General features: G+C 40.5%; 1 protein-coding gene across 8 annotated transcripts in view; it reads right to left on the minus strand.

Moving 5' to 3' along the window:
* Positions 1-20048, minus strand: part of DOCK7 (dedicator of cytokinesis 7) — a 256466-nt gene that overhangs the window by 211208 nt on the left and 25210 nt on the right. For all 8 annotated transcript variants that reach the window (XM_060231922.1, XM_060231930.1, XM_060231929.1 and 5 more), the window contains exon 2: positions 16540-16645. In XM_060231922.1, coding sequence (XP_060087905.1) covers positions 16540-16645 — 106 coding nt within the window. The remainder of the gene's footprint in view (positions 1-16539; positions 16646-20048) is intronic.

Consider the following 20048-nt stretch of genomic DNA (forward strand, 5'->3'; position numbering starts at 1 on the left):
GATTAGTAGTTAAATTGCAGGCCTATGGAGTACTGGGTTCAAATCCCAACTCTGCCATGAAATTCACTGGGCAATCTCTGGCCATTCGTCTCATAGAGTAATCCACCACACAAGGTGCTGCAATGATAAAATGGGAGGGAGAACTCATATATATCACCCAGAGCTTCTTGAAGTAAGGACTGGGATAGAAATGAGGTAATTAGAAAACTGTGTTCTATTTTAATTTACTTTCTGTTTTAATGCTGAATGGACAATTATAAAAGAGTTTTACAGGAGCCACACTTTAAACCTTTAATTTTGACTTTGGATTTTGTGCCCACTTTATGCACCATTCTTTTTCCTCCAGTGTATTTATTCTGTAGCTACAATTTTTAAAATGTGTTTTTCTAAGCTGGGGTGTGCAGTAGCATCCAGCAAGCAACTTCCAGTTAAAGCCTCATGGTTCAGGTTTTGCACATGCATTTTAGCATTAGTTCACTGAATGAAAGGGAACAGAAAGGAAGGCAGGCAAAGGGGGTGAATGATCATTGGTTCTTACCGTGAGGGGTCCTTCTCCTCTGAGGCCAGGAAGACATCTCTGTGGGTTATTCCCTTGAGGCAGGAAAAACTTTTCCACTTCCTGTTGGTGCCTCTGGAATAGCCCACCCCTTCAGTTCTGGGACTCTGAAAGCAGCACTTAGGCTAACTTCAACTGATCTAAACAACAATTAACAGTGGAACAAAACTGCACCTGCATAACAATGAGGAGGAAGAAAAGAGTTAAAACAGCACAGCAGGAAGAAAAGGGATACTAAAGAGCTGACGATGATGGGAGGGCCAAGATGTCTTCCTGACCTCAGAGGAGAAGGACCCCTCACGGTAAGAACCAATGGTCATTCTCCCTCTGAGGCAGAAAATATCTCTGTGGGACCACCCAGAGCAGTGTCCTTTACTTGGGAGGGACATCATCGTCAACAGAAGTAATGATGTGCTATAGAACCTTTCTTCCAAATGCAGTGTCAGAAGAGGCCAAGGTGCTGAGCTTGTAATGATGGATGAAGGTGGAAATTGAAGACCAAGTTGCCGCTCTGCATACTTTTTCCACAGAGGTTCTGTTCATGAAGGCCGCATTTGTAGAGGTGCAATGTACTGAGTGAGCAGTAATTCCAGCTGGGACCTGAAGTCTGGATGCCTTGTAGGCTTCTATGATGTAGAATTTTAGAGCTGAACTGATAGAAGCCCTTGACATCTTCTCTCCATTCTTGGAAGGAGAAATGTTGATGAACCTACTGTCAGTTTTTCTAAATGGTTCAGTGCATAGAATGTATGTCTTTAGCACACGCCGGACATCTAAGATATGCCAAACAACCTCTTGAGGATGCTTGGGTTGGGGACAGAAGGTTAGTAAGCATATCTCCTGAGATCTGTGAAATAAGGAGGAGGCCTTTGGTAAAGGTTGGATCAGTTCACAACAGCACCTTGTCATTGTGAAAAATACAAAGGGCAAATTTTATGGAGAGGGCATTGAGCTCAGAGCTCCTGCAAGCTAATGCAATAGCGATCAAAAATAGGACCTTCATGTGCAGCCATTTCAGATCAACCTCCCAAAAGGGCTCAAAGGGATGTCTGGTGAGAGCAGAAAGAACTGTATTGAGGAAAGCTAGGAACCAGGGGAGGAGCCTTGATGACAGCACCCTGGAGAAAGAGCTAGATGTGAGGATGTTTGGTGAGTTTGTAATAGCCTAGAAATGGAATCACCATCAATAAGGCAGCCATTTATCTATGCAAAGTAGCTGACTTCAAGCCCCAGCGCAGACCCTCTTGGAGGAAGGAAAGGATTGAAGTGACAGAAGATGTCAAAGGGTCTACTTTCTTCCATCTACACCATTGAAGAAAGGCTTTTATTGTAGTGGTGTTGTAGATACAGATGCTGAACTGATGCCTCAAAGATAGGATGGTATCCAGAACCTCAGCAGTATAGCCTAGTTGAGCTAGGTGTTGCCATTCAATCAACAGATGGTCAAAGACAGCCATTCCGGATGTGGACGCCATACAGGTCCCTGTTGTAACATGTCCAGAGATGTCGGGAGAGAAGAGGAGGAAGGACTGCCAACTCTTGCAAAATGGAGAACCATGACCCATCAAGGAACCACCAGAATGACCTCTGCCTTCTGTTCTCGAATCCGCCCAATGGTCCTGGGAATTAGAGGTATTGGAGGGAAGGCAAATAGGAGACCAAGGGGCCACAGAGATGTCAGGGCATCTGTCACCAGGTGTTTTATCCTTTGAAGAGGCTGAAGGGAACTCTTGGCATAGTTTACTAGAAAGCCATGTTGTTGCAGACAGAGAAGGGTAGTCTCAGTGTTGGTGACAGACTTGGCATGACTGAGAGATTTGACCAGTATATCGTCAAGATACAAGGTTTATATGGATTCCCTGTCTCCTGAGTTGAACTACTGGGGTGAGTAGAATCTTTGAAAAAGCCCTCAGAGCTGTAGAGTGCCCAAATGGGAGGGCCCTGTACTGGAAGTGCTGACCCCCTACAGCAAAGCATAGAAACCGACAGTGAGAGGGATGAATAGGAACATGGAAGTAAGCCTCTGTCAGATCTATGGAGGTCAAAAAGTAATTCGGTTGAAGGGTCTCGGTGATGGTTCTCAGTGTTTCCATGCAAAACCTGCGAAGTTTGATGTACTGATTGAGAGAGCTGAGATTCAAGATGGCTTTCCAGTCTCTGTTCCTCTTAGGAACTGCAAATAGGATGGAATATATGCCCCCGACCCTGTTCGGAGTGGGGAACTGGTTCTATCGCCAGGATGTTGATCAAATGTCGTAAGGCCTGATTGAGAACTGAACATTTTTGTTTGCCCTTGGGGAAGGGAGACTGGAGGTACCTCTCTGGGGGAAGATGCTAAAACTCGATGGTGTAACCCAAATGAATGACGTCAGAGTCCAAGCATCTGCCTGAGAAGCCTGCCACACAAGTAGAAAATGTGCCAGCCTGGCACCCACTGGGATGGAGATGTAGTCATGCCTGTTTAGGCTTGTTCCCTCAGTCAGCTCTGTCCCCCTTTTGGAAGCATTGTTTGCTGAATCACTGGCTGAAGGAAGACTTCTTGAAGGAAGGTCTGGATGTATCCCAGTTGTTCTTCTTGGCATCTGTGCAGTATCTGGCAAGAGTGTAATGGGAACGAAAGAAGTGCTTTCCCTGTTTCTCAGGCTGGCTAACTGATTTTGGCATGGCCTTCTTTCTGTCACGCATTTCCACAAGTATCTTGTCCAGGGACTCCCCAAAGAGTCTGTCACCCTGAAAAGGATAAGTAGAGGTTATGGACTTGGAGAGGAAATCAGTGGACCATGTTCTGAGCCATAGCAGCCTTCTAGATATAGCTCTGGATGTGAAAGTGACGGCTCTGGATGTGAAAGTGACGGCTCTGGATGCGAAAGTGATGATGTCCAGGGTAGCGTCTGCTGAGAAGAACACCACCTTCAGGGTGAGACAGGCTCCCTCCAGGAGACTGCAATTGTTCTCTGGCAAGATCTGAATTAGCTTGTGAATCCACACAATTGCTGCCCTGTTATCAATGGATGCAGTGGAGGATGCTCTTGAGTTCTCTTTAGGGCAGCTTCAACCTCCTTGTCTCTGTGGTTGCCGTGGCCGTCTTCCGAAAGCAGAACAGAGGACTGAAGGATTGCTATGGGGCCGTCCACTGGAGGTACCTATAATAGCTCTGTGGTATAATTAGGTAATGCATATAATTAGTTATATAATGGTTGGGAATATAATGGTTGGGAACTGCTTGTTGGACAAAGGCTTATCCCACTCCATGGTGAGCTGACGCTTGAAGTGCTCAGAAAAAGGGAAAAAAATTTCTACAGTAGCCTGTGAGGGAAGGAACTCAGGATTCCCAGTAGATCTGGATTTTCTTTTACGGCCCGTGGGGTTGGAACCCCTTCCTGAGGTAGGGAGTCACGTATATGTAGGGCTGCAATGCATTTAGTCACCAAGAAATGGTAGTCCTCCATCTTGAAAAATCTACTGGATTGTTCAGGTACTCTGACTTTACCCTCCTTCTCAGATAAAAATTCTCCCTCCTCACCGTCATCCTGATCAGACTCAGACAATGCTGTGTCTGTGCTAGCACCCCTGGGCGTAGTATCGGGAGGGACCTTTCTAGCAGCCTTGGTAACCAAGGTTTGAGACAGCCTGGAGGGAATGGAAGGATTTCTGGAACCATGTCTGGTGTCAATGCCCAGTCTAGTGCAGAAAGAATACAACTGCTCATCCATAGCCTGCATTATTACATTCATAAGCCCGGAACAATGAATGAGGTCGGCTCCGCAAGGTCAAGACGAGACCTGGAAACTACAGGTGAAGAAGAGACCTGGAAACTGCAGCCTAACAGAGAAGACAGGCAATTGTTATTTAAACACAATTTTATTTGGTAATATATGGTAATTATATCCAGTTCTAATAAAATATTAACATTAACTACCTTCCCCATACATTACACTTTCCCCTCCTCCCCTCCCCCCAAATCTTGACTTCCGCCGGTGTCAGTTACCTAAACTTCTAATATCAAAAGGTATCTTTAACTTTAAAAGAATCTTAATAATAAGAAATAAAAAGAAAATATATATCATTTTGCAAACAAATTAAAAAACACCACATTTCTTATTCTTTATAAAGTCCCACCCAGTTGTTATAATTCATCTTCTTTCTTCTTCTGAAAACCTAAGTAGTATTCTCAAAAATCACCCAGTGTCCTTTTATTTTCCATTCTTTTTCTATGTACTTTCTAAATTTATCCCAATCCCTTTTAAATCCCCCTAACTCATAGTCTCTCAAGATTCTTGTCAGTTTGGCCATTTCACTCCATGACATAACTTTTACAACCCAGTCCCATTTTTCTGGTATTTTATCTTGCTTCCATAACTGCGCAAATAATGTCCTAGCAGCTGAAAGCGAGTACCAAATAACAGTTCTATCTTCTTTTGGAAATTTCTCCATTTGTAATCCCAATAGGAAAGTCTCTGGAGTTCTCTTAAATTCATATCCCAAGATTCTAGAAATTTCTTGTTGAATCATTTGCCAAAACTGTTTCACTCTTTCACAAGTCCACTACATATGGTAGAAAGAACCTTCATGCTCTTTACATTTTCAACATCTATCGGGCATCTTATTGTTCATTTTTGCTAGCTTTTTAGGAATCATATACCACCTGTACATCATTTTATAACAGTTTTCTTTGATACTATAACATGTCGAAATTTTCATAGAGTTCTTCCACAAATATTCCCATGTTTCCATCTGTATTTCTTTATTAACATCAATTGCCCATTTTATCATTTGAGATTTTACTACTTCTTCTTCAGTAGACCATTTCAGTAATAGTTTATATAGTTTTGAAATCAACTTTCCATTGTCTCCAAGCAGAACTTTTTCCAATTCGATTTGCTCTTTTATTCCTTCACTTTTAATGTCACTTTCTACCAAGTTCTTAATTTGTTGAATATAAAAACCAATCATATTTGTTACTTAATTCTTCCATCTTTAATTCGATTTTACCACCTTGGATTTTCAATATTTGACCATATGATAGCCACTTTCCTTCACCTTCAGGATATATTTCTATTACTTCCGTTGGCACTATCCACAACAGCTTTCTCTCATCTCCATATTTTTTATATTTTATCCATGTACTTAACAGATTTCTCCTTATATAACGGTGTGAGAAGAAGCCGTCCATTTTACTTTTACCATAATACATATATGCGTTCCACCCAAATTTGTTTCCATGTCCTTCTAATGATAATGCCATTTACTAAATTGTTTATTGTCCTTCACAATTGGAATAGTTTGAAACAAGTACCGTACATTATTCTCGGTAAAATAGTCATTTTTATTGCGGCTGTTCTTCCCAATAACAACAAATTTAGTCTATTCCATTTTAAACATATCTTCTTCCACTTTGTGCCATAACTTTTCATAATTATTTTTATAAAAGTCAATATTTTTCATGGTAATTTCCACTCCTAGATATTTTACTTTAGACGTAACTTCACACTCCGTTGAGCTCTGACATTCTTTCTGTTTTTCAATTCTCATATTTTTACACAAAAATTTTTATTTCTCTTTATTTATATAAAATCCAGCCAATTCTCCATATTCTTGTATTTTACTCAAGAGCAGTGGTGTTACTTTTAATGGGTTTTCATTTATGAACATATCATCAGCAAATGTTCTATATTTATAGGAAAATCCCTTCAATTTCAGTCCCTCTATCTCTTTATCTTCCTGTATTTGCATCAGCAAAATTTTTAAAGTCATTATAAACAACAACGGAGATAGAGGGTAACCTTGTCTTGTTCCTTTGCTGATCATCATATACTCCGTTAAATCTGTATTAATACAAAGTCTTGCCCATTTTTCAGTATATATTGCTCTCACCGTTCTAATAAAATTCTCTCCCAATCTCAATTTTTCCATCACTGCAAACATAAAGTCCCAATTTAAATTATCAAAAGCTTTCTCTGCATCCGCAAAGAATAGTGCCACTTCTTTTTCAGGATGTCTTTCATAATATTCTACAATATTTACAACAGTTCTAATATTATCTCTTATTTGTCTCCTTGGAAGAAATCCTGCTTGCTCTTCTTTAATAAACGTCATCAAAAATTGTTTAAGTCTTTCTGCTAGTATTCGCGTATATATTTTATAATCCACATTTAACAATGAAATTGGTCTATAAATTTTTACATCAGTGACATCTCTATCTTCCTTTGGAATCAAAGAAATTACCGCTTCTTTCCACGTATTCGGTACTTTCCCCTCTATTCTTATAATGTTCATCAATTTATGCAGTTTAAGTGTTAACCCTTCTCTGAGGACTTTATAAAATTTTGCTGTAAATCCATCTGGACGAGGTGCTTTCCCCATTTTCATTACATTTATTTCTGCTTCAATTTCCATTTTTTCTATTGGATCATTTAAAACTTTTTCCATGTTTTCTGTCAGTGGAGTCACATTAATTCTTTGCAAATATACCTCCAACTTCTCTTTACTTATTTTCAATTTTTTAAACAATTTGGCGTAGTATTTTAAAAATTCCCTTTTTATTACTTCTTGATCTACAATTTCTTTTCCACCAACCTTTATTTTGCTTATAATTTTAACTTCTCTTTTCTTTTTTTTCAATTGCCAAGCCAAATATTTACCAGGTTTATTTGCTCCTTCAAAAGATTTCTGTTGCAGTCTTTTCAAGTTCCACTCTACTTCTTTGTTTAACAGATGTCCCAATTGTGTCTGTAGCATTGTAATCTCCCTAATAATTTTTTTCTTCCCGGGTCTTTTCCTTAATTCCATTTCCTTTTTCTTTATTTCATTTTGAATGTCTAACATTTGTTTTTCTTTTGTTTTTTTAATCTTTATTATTCAATGTAATTAAAATACCTCTAATCACTGCTTTATATTCTTCCCATACCGTTAAAAAGTCCATGTCCTCAGTTTCATTTATTTGAAAAAAACTTTAATTTCTTTTTCTAGAGATGTCACTATTTCTTTGTTTTGTAGTAGATCTTCATTTAACCACCTTCTGGTTTTTTTAATCGACTTTGTTGACAACATTAATGGATTGTGGTCTGCTCTTACTTTAGGAAGAATCTCTATTTTTTTAGTTATAAGTCCTAAGTCTTTTGTACACCATATCATATCAATTCTTGAAAAAGTGTTATGTCTTGCTGAGAAAAAGATATAGTCCCGTACCTCAGAGTTGAACTTCCTCCATAAATCCTCCAAGTTTTCTTGTTTGACTAATTCAAAGAAAGATTTTGGCAGTTTCCCTTCCTTATTTTTTTTTTCTTTCCCGATCTATCCAATGTATTTTTAATTGTACCATTAAAATCTCCCATTATCATAATTTGTTCATATGACACTTGGTCAAGCTGTTGCATTATTTCTTTAAAGAAAGAGTCTTTCGCACCACTTGGTGCATATAGTCCCAGCAGCAGTGGGGTTTTTTTGCATTTAATGTTACTTCCACTGCTAAATATCTCCCATCATTGTCTTTAAAAATTTCTTTTGGCTCCAATTCTTGTTTATTATAAAAAAGTACACCTCTTTTTTTTGTTTAGCCAATGAATGAAATTCCATACCCAATTGCTTATTCCATAAAAATGTATAGTCCAATTGTTTAATGTGAACTTCTTGTAGACAATTATGTTGCATTTTTGTTTTGTAATCCACTGAAATGTTGCTTTTCTTTTTTGAGATGAATTTAGTCTATTTACATTCCAAGATAATAATTTGTAATCCATTATGTTTTCTTCTTTAAGCTGTGTTGCCAAATTCTTTATGTTCTTCCAAAAATCTTCTCAGTTCTTGTACACTTGTAATTGTAATCCTTCTGCCTTGGAGTTCAAAACTCATACCTTCTGGTAAAATCCATATATACCTTATATCATTGTCCCGTAGTTTTCCTGTTAATTTTTTATAAGTCTTTGTATCAGACAGTACTTTCTTTGGCAACTCTCTCATAATCCTCACTATGCTGCCTTCCACCACAAAGTTCTTTTCAAAGCTTTTGGCTATAATTCTTCCCACCATGTCCCGTGTCACAAATTTTACTACTACGTCTCTTGGTAATTTAGTCTTCTTGGCATAAAGGGAACTAACTCTATACACATAGTCATATTGGTATTTTGATGTTTCTAAATCATCTTCCAAAAAATCCACAATAATTTTTATTATATAGTCCTTCAGATCATGTTCATTTTCAGGTACCCCTCTCAGATGTACCAGGTTTTCCATCAATTTACAGTCCTGAAATACAGCTTTCTCTTGCACACTTTTTAAGGTGGAATCATATTCTTTTACTTTTTTCTCCACCTCATCCACTTTGTTTGATGTTACTACAGTTTCATTTTTAAGGTCTTCAATTTTTTTCTCTAGAGCTACTGTACTAGATTCAATGTTTCTTTTAATTTCTTTCTTGAGCTGCTTCATTCCTTTCATCAGCCTTGCTTCCATAGCCTCTAACTGCTTCTGCATATTTTCCACTGAGATGGCCCTTGTACGTATTGGCTTGTGATCTGACATTAAAAAAATGCTCAAAAATTTGATCTCAACAAATTGAAAACTATGTATCAGATTTAAAAGAGCAGGACTTGCTCTTTCCAATGAGCCTAAAATCGCCACTCTAGGGGCCCCCCAAGCAGAGATATTAATATTTCATTTTTTTAAAAAAATCCAAAATGGCGGTTGCGACTTTTCTTACCCTTTTTTTCAAAAAAATTTCTTCATTTTAGGCCTCTATAGTTGCTTTCAAGAGTACTGTCCAGTAGGATTAACTTTATAATGTCCAAATTTACCAGTTCCACCATTTTTTAAAGTCCCAAGCACTTTTTAAAAATATATATTTTATTTTGCCCTTCTTTTAATGGCCGCCGATGTTTTTCTATGGTTTTTCAGTCCTAGAGTAGGCTGGCTGACTTGCAATTTGACTTTCTTCCAATGGTTACTTCCTGCTTTTCTTGCCTCCAAGTCCCGTTCTCACTGGTAGTTAAATCACACGATGGTACAAAACGTCACTTCCTGTGGAATTCTACTGATCAGCAATGCTGTGACGATGGGGGTGTTCTTCAGAAACCGCAAGTATTCAAAACATTCTTGTTTTTTTCACTTTTAAACTCCGTTCTTTAATATTAAGTAGTTCCAAATTCACCCCTCCTCCTCTTCTTTATATACACATGCTATAGTCTTTTTGCCACCTTTTAATTATTTTTGTAAATCCTTATTTTAGTCCCGGAGTGAAAGATAAAAATCAATACCTTCTGCAGTGGCTATCCAAGTAGACACAGTCCTGATAGTAATCCAGATGTTATTTGTAGTTCAGAGGTGCTGGATCCTGGTGAGTTTAAGTCAATTTAATGACTCTGGAGACCTTCTGCAGACAATGTAACGCACTCGTCGCCGGAGACTCTTCAAAGCTTCAAAGGCGCCCCCTCCAGAGCTCCCTTTCCGCCAAAATGGATGCCTGAAATTTCTCAACAAGTTTATCCTGACAAAATTTCAGGTCCAGCACTAATCTCCAGCCCTCGGACTTTTTTGGAACCATGAAGAAGATCAAGTACACTCCAGTAGTCCTCTCTTCTGATGGCACCAGTTCTATAGCTCTGATAGATAGAAGATGCTGAATTGCCTGGAGTGTCCTTGATTTCTTGATGGAGTTCCTGGGTTCAGGCGAACATATGAATCTGTGTGGAGGGAAAGATTGGAACTCTATCTTGTACCCGTCTGCAGCTATTTCCTTGCACCAATTGTCTGCAGAGGTCATTTGCCAATGATGTTGAAAGTCTAGGAGTCTTGCTCTGATGGGAATTGCCAGATAGTCATGCCTTGGATTTCGAGTCTCTGTCTGCTCTGTCCTGTTGTTTTGACTTGTTGAAGCGGTTGCTAAAACTGGGTCTTCTGAATCGCTGGTTGGATGCATTCCAGGATCCCTTCTTTGCCTCTTGGTGAAATCATGGTAGCATGTGTTGGGAGCAAAAGGAAGAAGGGTTAGATGACCTTCTATCTGTGCGCCGTATGAATTTTGGCATGGCTTTTTTCTTATCTTTTCTACTAATATTTTTTCTAGAGCATCTCCAAATAGCAAGCCTCCCTTAAAAGGATAGGCCATGACTATGTTTTTTTATCAGTAGTCTGCCGACCATGCCTGAAGTCAAAGAGACCTCCTGGTTGCTGTGGAGGAAGCAATGGCTTAAGATGCAAAGACCAGGGAATCTAGCATGGAATCTTTTAGCAGATAGTGCCTTTAATATCCTTTGAGCCCCATCAATTGTATGCGTGCTTTCTTGGGGGATTTTTGCAATGAGTTTTCTCATCCATACTATAGAGGCCCTTGCTACCATGGAGCCAATGGCCGAGGCTTTCAGGGCCATGGAGCAAGCTTCGTGAATTTGTTTGAGTGCAAAGTCAAATTTTTTTATCTAAATTGTCTCTCAGAGTGCCATGACCGTCCTCTGAAACCAGCCCTGTGTTTTGTAGTGCTGTTATTGGAGCATCCACCAGAAGAGTCTGTAGAAAATCATTAGTAAATGAGTATAGGTTGTACAGCTTTCTTATGAACCCTGGATATTGTTTATTGGCACAGCGTCTTTTCCCCTCAGCCCTCATTTGTCTTTCAAAATAAGCTGGGAATGGAAATGCTTCTTCTGAAGGTCTATCTCTAGCGAAGAATTCACTATCCCCTTCTTTGCTGTTCTGCCTCTTATCTTCCTCTATATCCGGGTCATCGTGAAGGTCTAATGCTGCCAGTGTCTTGGACAGCAAGTATTGGTAGTCCTCCGAGTTAAAAAATCTGTGTGCGGGTTCTGGGACTTCAATGTCTCCCTCATCTTCCTCAGAAGAAAATTCTCCCTCCTCTCTATCACTCCCTCTATCACTCTCTATCATTCCTCATTCCTAAGTGGGGATCTGGATCTATGGGAGTTGCCTGTTTTTGTGCTTCTCCTGTCTGCCAAGTCCCCTGCATGGAGATGCTGGAGGGGAGGGGGAAGAGGAGGAAGAGGGTGACTGATGCCATCTTCACTTCCTGGGTTTACATAGCTCAAGTATTTCTCCTTTCGGTAGCTCTTTGAAAGTCGCAAAAAATTCCTGTGGGATTAGGATAGGGACTGATTTCCCTTGATCATCAGTAATGTGGCTCCCTCCCAATTCTACTTGTGAGTCGCATGTAATTGGGAAGGTAAGCCCTGCCAGGAACGGCGCCGCACCTGCCACCGCCTGATTTTCAGAACCGTGACCAGGCATAACGCAACTCTCACTGCTGCCAGATAAGGACATGATCGGCTGACTGTTGTTCTTCCCTTTGCCGCCGGAGCTCTCCCTGTTCTTAGCGACCGTGATTTTCGGGCACTTTTGTGAGGGGCCGCTGTTTGCCGGTTGCAGCAACAGCGAGCAGGCCGCAGCAAGCCGCAAATGGGCTTTGCTGGCTCTGAATTTCCTGGCTTCACCCAAATGCCCTGTTTCTCCTCCTGAAAGGAAGTCTTCCTTGGAGTACAGCATAAAACTAGTCTGCCAGGCAATACTGAAGCTCCAGGAACTGAATCTCGTGGAGCGAGCACAAAATGGTAGCCAGGCAGGAAGAGAGGTGAGAGAAGGAAAGGAAGGGAAAGCCACATGCAAGAAGGAAGAAACTAGAAAGAAGTAGGGACAAGATTTTTTTTAAGGTAACAGTAATAGAGAATATAGAGAATATAGAATAGGGCTAGACAGAGTGTAATTAGGTGCTCTCCCTACTGAGGCAGGAAAAGAACTGAGGAAAATGGGTAACTCCCACTAGGAATAGGAAGTTAAAGTTTTGTCCTGCCTCCCTACGAGTAGATGGGAAATCACCCACAAGAGGGAGAAGAACTGGAGAGCTTTTTTTACTTTTCTGCCATTAAATTTGAAAAAAAATGGGGGAGGTTAGGTACTTTTGCCAATGCCCTTGTGTAGCTGCATAGTAATGCTAATTTCTTGTTCTTCCTTGCAAATTAGTGTGGTTTTCTCTTTGTGATTCTCTAATTTGATCCTGCACACTGGTCATGATCTTGGCAGTTTTTAAAAGTCTGTCTTGTGCAGATTGTGTTCTTTCTCCAAATAGATTGATCCCAAACAATTCTTAAGTTTGGTGGTTTGCAGAAGGCCCATGTGGCTCAGCCACCATTTTAATATTAGGTTTCCACAGACTGCCAAAATGGTTTCCCCCCCAAAATTTGTTAACTAAAGCATTAAAGGGGAAAATGTTTTCAATGCTCTAAATTTCCCATCCCAGTGTCTCTCTTTACATCTCATGTAAATTTCATTCCACACAGATGATCTCCCCCTTAATTTTGTTTGCAGGCAGCACTGAAATATTTTTTTTGCACTGGAGGTGCTGCCATTTGCCTTCTCTCCAATCCCCCTTTCTAGTCAATACCAGCAGGGAACACAGTTCCTCCCCGATGTAGCCAGGGAGTGACCTTTGAGAGGTGACAAAAGTTTGGGGGAGGGAAATATGAGGGAATCTGTACATTTTTGGATTACCTTTGGCTTGGAAGAGAAACAAGTGAAAAATTGGCACAAAAGAAAACCCAGGAAAGCAAACTGAGCACTATAGGAAGGAAAATCAATGCAGAATGACAAGGAAAACCCAATGGACACACACGGTGAATATGAGGGAAAACACCCATGCATAATACCCATGCAATGCTGAGTCTGTGAATTAAGCAGATCATAAGAAGGAGGGCAGAAAGGGTTGCATCAGTGCTTAGTTCTTGTGGCCCTTTCTTACACGGTCAGGGAAATGCTGATTGCTGCTTTGGAGGCAGTCAGCAATTTTTCTCCAGGCCAGTTTTTCAAGGATCCTGAAGTCTTCTGCCATCTTCTCGGCATGGAGCAGAGGTCACTGAGATGTATGTGTGTGTGCAGGAGGTACGTGTGAAATTCCTGCATTGTGCAGGGAGTTGGACTAGATGACCTTGGAGGTCCCTTCCAACAATGAGTCTATGACTAGGCCTATGTTACATTTTGGGGAGTAACTTTGTCTTTTAATATGCCCTACAGTCCATGTTCCTAACTCATTCACAATTAAGGTGTCCAAGTTTTAAAGCAACCAATTCAGCTATCAGGTGGTAACATTTATCTTCATGTTGGAAACATTTCAATTGCTGGTTTCGGTTTATCAAGAAGATATTGAAAACACAAAAACTGGACAGGCTTTTTTATCAGCTAGCAATCTTATTGTCATGGAAAGGTTTACAAAACACTGCATGACCATACTCTCTGAAAGGTAATTTAGCCTTCTTCTTTGAGACACTCCTGCTCACCAACAGCAAGCAGCAATCTTTGACTAGGACCTGCTGACAAATTATAGTAGCTGAATCAAAAGCTATTTATTGTTACTATGCTTATAAAACCTCTAGTGTTGCACCTTTAGAATTCTGATGCAGGGCAGAGGGTGCAATCACAAAATGGTTACTGCAGGAGAACCACAAAATGTCGGGGTATGAGGTTATATGTAACTCTAATAGTAACAATTTGACTTTTCAGGCAGAAGCCTTGTTTAGCAAAATGCTTTTAATCTGCATAGCTAGTCAGAAGCCCTGCTAGGCAAATGCCCCAACTAGCACATCCCATTTTCTGAAAGCAGCTGGTGGACATGACAAAAGGCAACAGTGGGCACCAGGGACCCTTGTGCTATAGAACCAATGCCAGTGTAGTTGGTGAAATCGCAAAATCTTATCTTGCTTAGAGAAAGGTTGAAATACAGATTTGTGTACATGACAGAAAAGAAAAATAAACTGATAAGAATTAACATAGTATTTCTTGTTAATGACAACTGCTTCATTTTTTCTGAACAGGTCAATCTCAAAGCTCATTCAAACAACAGGCATACATGTAGTACAGCAGGGGACCTCAAAGTGGAGCCCACCAGCGCTATTTCCAGTGCCTGCCAAGCATTTTTAGGAAATAGTCAGGGCTCTGCCTCCCATGGCAGCCATTCTGTGGTCATGCCTACCACCCTGTGTCAGAATTCCAATGGTGCCTGCAATTTGGAAAAGGTTGGGGATGTCTACAGCACAGTCTCCCTGAAACTGTATCAGCCCCCTGTGCAAGACTGCATATGTGAAGGGAACGTATTTCAAATATGCAATCTGATAACTAGCACATTTTTTGCTCAGTGTTTGAATTAAACCCCAGTCTGAAATGGACAGGGGCAAATTCATTTAGAGTGATACAAATAGCAAACATTATCAAGGAATGTTATGCAGTCAGCCTTCTTCCTGGCGATCACTTCCTATAATTCTATAGTCTTCCTATTCAAACTGAGGCTTTATGTCTTAATTTGTGACTGATAAACTAGATCTGCATCTTCATTGCAAAAAAATCCAACAGCTGCAATTAGCTTAGAGGGCTGGGCCATGACACTTTCTCCAGTCAATTGAACTTTTCTCTCTTATTGTAGCTGGTAGAACTGTGTGTGTAGGATACTTTTCTAGACAAGCTACAAGATAGCAGGATGAAATTTTACCACTCCTCTTGATAAATCTTGCTCTAATTCTAGTGCCCCACTGGGCAATGGCAAATGTTCAAAGAAATGTCTCAGAAATGAAAAAAATAGTAAGAGTCATTGACCTTTTCATACTTAAATTAAACAAGATTTACCAAATGTGCTAGCTTTTATTTAATTTCTCCCTGACTTTTACATTGCCTGTCAGGTGATTTGCAGTCTACCACATCACTGCATAGTCAAATCATTCGCTCAACTTGCTGCCCATTCCCTGACTGCGTGAACTAAACATGAATGTACAATACTGTTCCCGGTTATTAAAGTATTCAGTGTGGACCAGAAACTAGCTGCAAGTTGTCACACTTAAACTTCAGCAGTCTCAATGAGGTTCAATTTGAATATTTGTAAGTAAGAGCTTTCAAAATGTGAACTACAACTTCTAACGGCTTGGGATGAGTTAAGCCTCATGGTTTTCACTATTCTTACATTTTACTTGAGATTAAGACAAAGCCCAGCCTCTCTTGCTGGCAAAGACATATCAGAGATACAGTTTGCATCTTCCGTAAATGTTCAATCAAGTGTAAATAACTGTAAGAATACCTAAGGACACCAAGGGAATAAACAGATTAACCATCCAGGAACAGTCTCCACTATCCTGAATATACCTTCTTTGTGTATGCTTCTGAAATAATTATTTCCAAGGGTTCATCTCCAACAGCTGCTGGGGAAAGCTGGGTTTACAAATGTTTTATAAAATTGGTCTGTTTCATCCAATATACCGTACAGAGGAGACTGAATATTTAAGTACTTGACTTTACCTTTTAGATATACAGTAGAAAAAAGACTGTAAAACCAGAAGTAGTTTTCAATATATTAAAATCTACCACAAGTCTTAAAGAGAGTGGAGACTGATATTATCATGCATGGTGCCTTCTAAATTTCTCATCCTACAGAGCTATAACTGGCTGATTTAGTTATTTTGGCAGACCCCAACTCAGGCAGCCAAGCTGAAAAATAAATCACTATACTGTTTCAGACACACTGCAAACTTGCACAGGTATGCACATAACCAAGTCCCTTTTTTATTATTAATAATACATGCAGGCAGATTAATTTCCCAAACATAAACAGTTCCTATCAAGGCTGATTCTCAATTCACATTTTGGATGGGTACTGATACACCTCTTTATAATACTTGGATGATGATCCAAACCCTAACTAACCTGTCCATTTCAATTATTTTAAAGGCATATGCACAAAAATTATACGCATACACACATGTACTTCATATGATGGGGTGCTCATATATTTTGTACTTTTATATTAACCAACCAAGCACAAAATAGGAGAATTCTTAAATAAGCTCACTCTAAAGAAATGCATTCTTGTGATATTATAGCGTTAAGCTACCAAATTTGGAAGTATAACACAAAAAACATTCCAGCTAGTATATTTACTCTTAAACACAGCTTAGACAATCTGAACCTAAGCCTACAGATTGCTTATCTACATAAAATTTACTTACAGTTGTGTGATGAGATACACTTCCTCCAATGTTAAGGTTCTTGAGAAGTTGTGGAGATCCACCATATTGTCCTGAAATTTGCTTCCTAACTTCAGCTGCCACGGTTCTGAAAAAAGGAAATTATTTCACTGTGCAACTATTATGCTAGCTGCAGTTAATAAGACAAAAAGAAAGATACAGAAGTACGTTCTGTAATAGAGCTGCATCTGTAATACATCAGCACATCAATCTTCATTTGTCTGCATATGTATTGGATGTAAATGTGCAAACAGGCAAATCAAACTCTACTATAGTTATTCTTTAACATTTTTTTCACCCAGTCAGCTTTTCACTCAGTCTCACCAAATCCTTACAACAGGCCCCATTCCACATGGGCTTTTGTACATGCAGGCCACCCACCCATATAGCCTTTCTTTGGTGGTCAAAAGGAGCCACTTCCTTTCTTTTTCACAAGTAAAGAAAACCCCCTGGATGTATCTAATGCATCACTTTTAAACTTTTGCATAATGAATCATCAACTGAATCCTAGGAGCCTCCATTACCTAGACCACCTTTATCCAACCTAGCTTACAACAACTTTTTATTTAAAGAGGGAAAGCAAAATAAAAAAACAGACGCAAAAAGGTCTAAGGGGGAAAGGAAAGGAGCACAGAGGTGTAAAGAAGAGCTCCATTATATTTACAGAAATTAATGAGGACATGATCTCATAATAATTATAGAGTAGTCATTTTGGCTCCTCCTTGCCAGTTGTAACATGAGTAGCTAAACCCAAACTTTCAGTTTCCACTTGAGAGAAACCAGATATAGAAATTTCAGTACCTGCTCTGTGTTATGCAGAGTGATGCTGCCCTTTATACAGGATGTCGCAAATGCAGGCCATCCCCCTCCTTGCAGAGAGGATGCAACCTCTCTGCCAAGGCCCTGGCCCTCAGCAGAAGAGCTGCCCCCCTCCAGTGTAGAGGCCAGTGCCTAGTCCATCCCATGGATCAGGAGGATGGCTTGCCCCAGGCTGACCATATGGGAGCAGAGAACACCATTTGTGAGTGGGTCAGTCAGTCACTGGAGCTTATGCTAAATTCCTGTCTCCTATGCAAGAGGGACATGGAGGAGATGAGGTCCTTCTACTCCACCAGATGAACAGTCATTGTGCAGGTGGAGTTCCAGTGGGAGGGCATGTCCTGTATGAGCCGATGTTCAGGCTCCTCCCTCCACCTGCCTCTCACACAGCCAGCAGGAAGACTTGGGAAGAAAACTGGGCAGCCAAGTATCAGCAGATCTCCAACAAGGAACGAGTCTCAAGTGTGGCCACATCCCAGGCGGGCTTGACACTATCCCACAGCCCAAGAGTATCCCTCACCACCAGGTGATGGAGCAGAGGTGCAAGTGACTGCACCAGGACACTCCGCAGCCCTCAGCCAGGAGGAAGACTTTCAAATGCTAAACATAGGTAATGAAAGTAGCCCAATTTGAAATGAGGTTTAATTCCACACACACCCTCCACATTATGGCAACACAGGGAGTGTCCACACAAAGATTCCCTTTTAATATTGAAAAGACAGATTTTTAAAATCCAGATAAGAGGAAAATCCCAGTGATCAGAATGAGCACAACATCATGTCATCATGCCATTCCCTCCCTTTAATGAGGGTGTTTCCCCATGTGGAGAAAAATCTTTGAAAGCAGCCCACATCAAATCCTAATGCCCCCATAATAGTATGGTTGAAAAAGTCTTTGTCATTCCAAACAAAGCCATAAATGCTTGAAAATGTCAATACATGACATCTACAATGGTTACAAATCTCAGCTCATAAGGCTCTATGGGTGCCACACGTATTTGCAAAGACACAAGCAATAACAGGCTTTTGTCTTTATCTAAAGGTAAAGGTAGTCCCCTGTGCAAGCATCAGTCGTTTTCAACTCTGGGGTGATGTTGCTTTCACAATGTTTTCACAGCAGACTTTTTACGGGGTGGTTTGCCATTGCCTTCCCCAGTCATCTACACTTTCCCCCCAGCAAGCTGGGTACTCATTTTACTGACCTCAGAAGGATGCAAGGCTGAGTCGACCTGGAGCCGGCTACCTGAACCAGCTTTCGCTGGGATCGAACGCAGGTCCTGAGCAGAGTGCTCCAACTGCAGTACTGCAGCTTTACCACTCTGCACCATGGGGCTCTTCTTTATTTATCTACCTCATCTTTATTCCACTCTTCCTCTAAGGAGTTCAAAGTGGCATGCATTATTCCCACCCCCTTTCTTTTTTGCCCTCCCAACTCCATGAGTAAGCTAATACAAGAGACAGTGACTGGCCCAAAGTCACCCAGTAAGCTTCATGGTTAAGTAGGGAACTGAACCTGCATCCTAATCCAACATTCTAAGTACTACATCACATTGGCTCTCAAGGTGTCGCTATGATGTGGTGTGCTGCCAAGGGGAGAACTTTACTATTAATGTTTACACAAAAGTAGTAACATATGAACCAGTTGATGGAGCAATCCATACAGACCACAGCCAAGCTACTCAAGCATAAATGATGTTTTGGCCTCCAGTGTTTTGACTATTAACTTCAGTAAGGTGAGGACAAAGTCAGGCATAAGCTAGCCAAAGTATTATCAACAGGTGTTTCACAAGGAATTTAAAAGCCTTAATACATGGAACTGACAACAGTTTCCAACAGAGATCATCAAAGAAGGCAGTAGAAAGAGGTACTGAGCTATTAATGGCTTGTTGAGATGGAGGAGATAAATCGAGTATCTAGTCCAGGGGTGGCCAAACTGTGGCTTGGAAGCCACGTGTGGCTCTTTCACACACATTGTGCAGCTCTCATAGTCTTCATCATCCTGTCAGCCAGCTTGGAGAAGGCATTTCTCTCTTTAAATCACTTCTCCAAGCCAAGCCAGTTGGTGGCTTGGAGAATGCGTTTAAAGTTAAAGTTGCTTTCTTTCCACCTTTCCCTCCCTCCTCCTTCCCTCATCTATTTGCTTTCTTCCCTGCCAACCTCCTTGTCTTGCGGCTCTCAAACATCTGATGTGTATTCTATGTGGCTCTTACATTAAGCAAGTTTGGCTGCCCCTGATCTAGTCCTTGAGAGGTCATTAGGCTTACATTAAATTTTGATCACAAGAAGGCCTAGATTTGAATGAAGAAACCAGATGTAAGTTGATTGTGCAAACAAGCTCTCAGTTGCCACCCTGGAAATAAAGGGCAACTTTCACTTTCTTCTGTAGTACTTCTTTTCAGGGCAGGCAGCTTATATAGACCTGCCTTGCAGCTCAGTAGGAAAGATCAGTGATATGGACAAATGTAATTAAAGACCTACCATAGTGAAACACTGAAACAAAAAAAAAAACCCTGATGTCTTGCCTGGTCAATTACTATGAGTTGGTTCCTATGCAGTTGGAAACCTGTTTCTCAAACCCAAGAAGTGAGAGTATCTTGTGGTAGCAGAAAATTCCTTGGACCACAGAAATGCACTATCATTAGCACACTGGGTAGATTCCAACCAATTATATAA

This window comes from Heteronotia binoei, chromosome 2, assembly GCF_032191835.1.
Source record: "Heteronotia binoei isolate CCM8104 ecotype False Entrance Well chromosome 2, APGP_CSIRO_Hbin_v1, whole genome shotgun sequence".
NCBI classification, from domain to species: domain Eukaryota; kingdom Metazoa; phylum Chordata; class Lepidosauria; order Squamata; family Gekkonidae; genus Heteronotia; species Heteronotia binoei.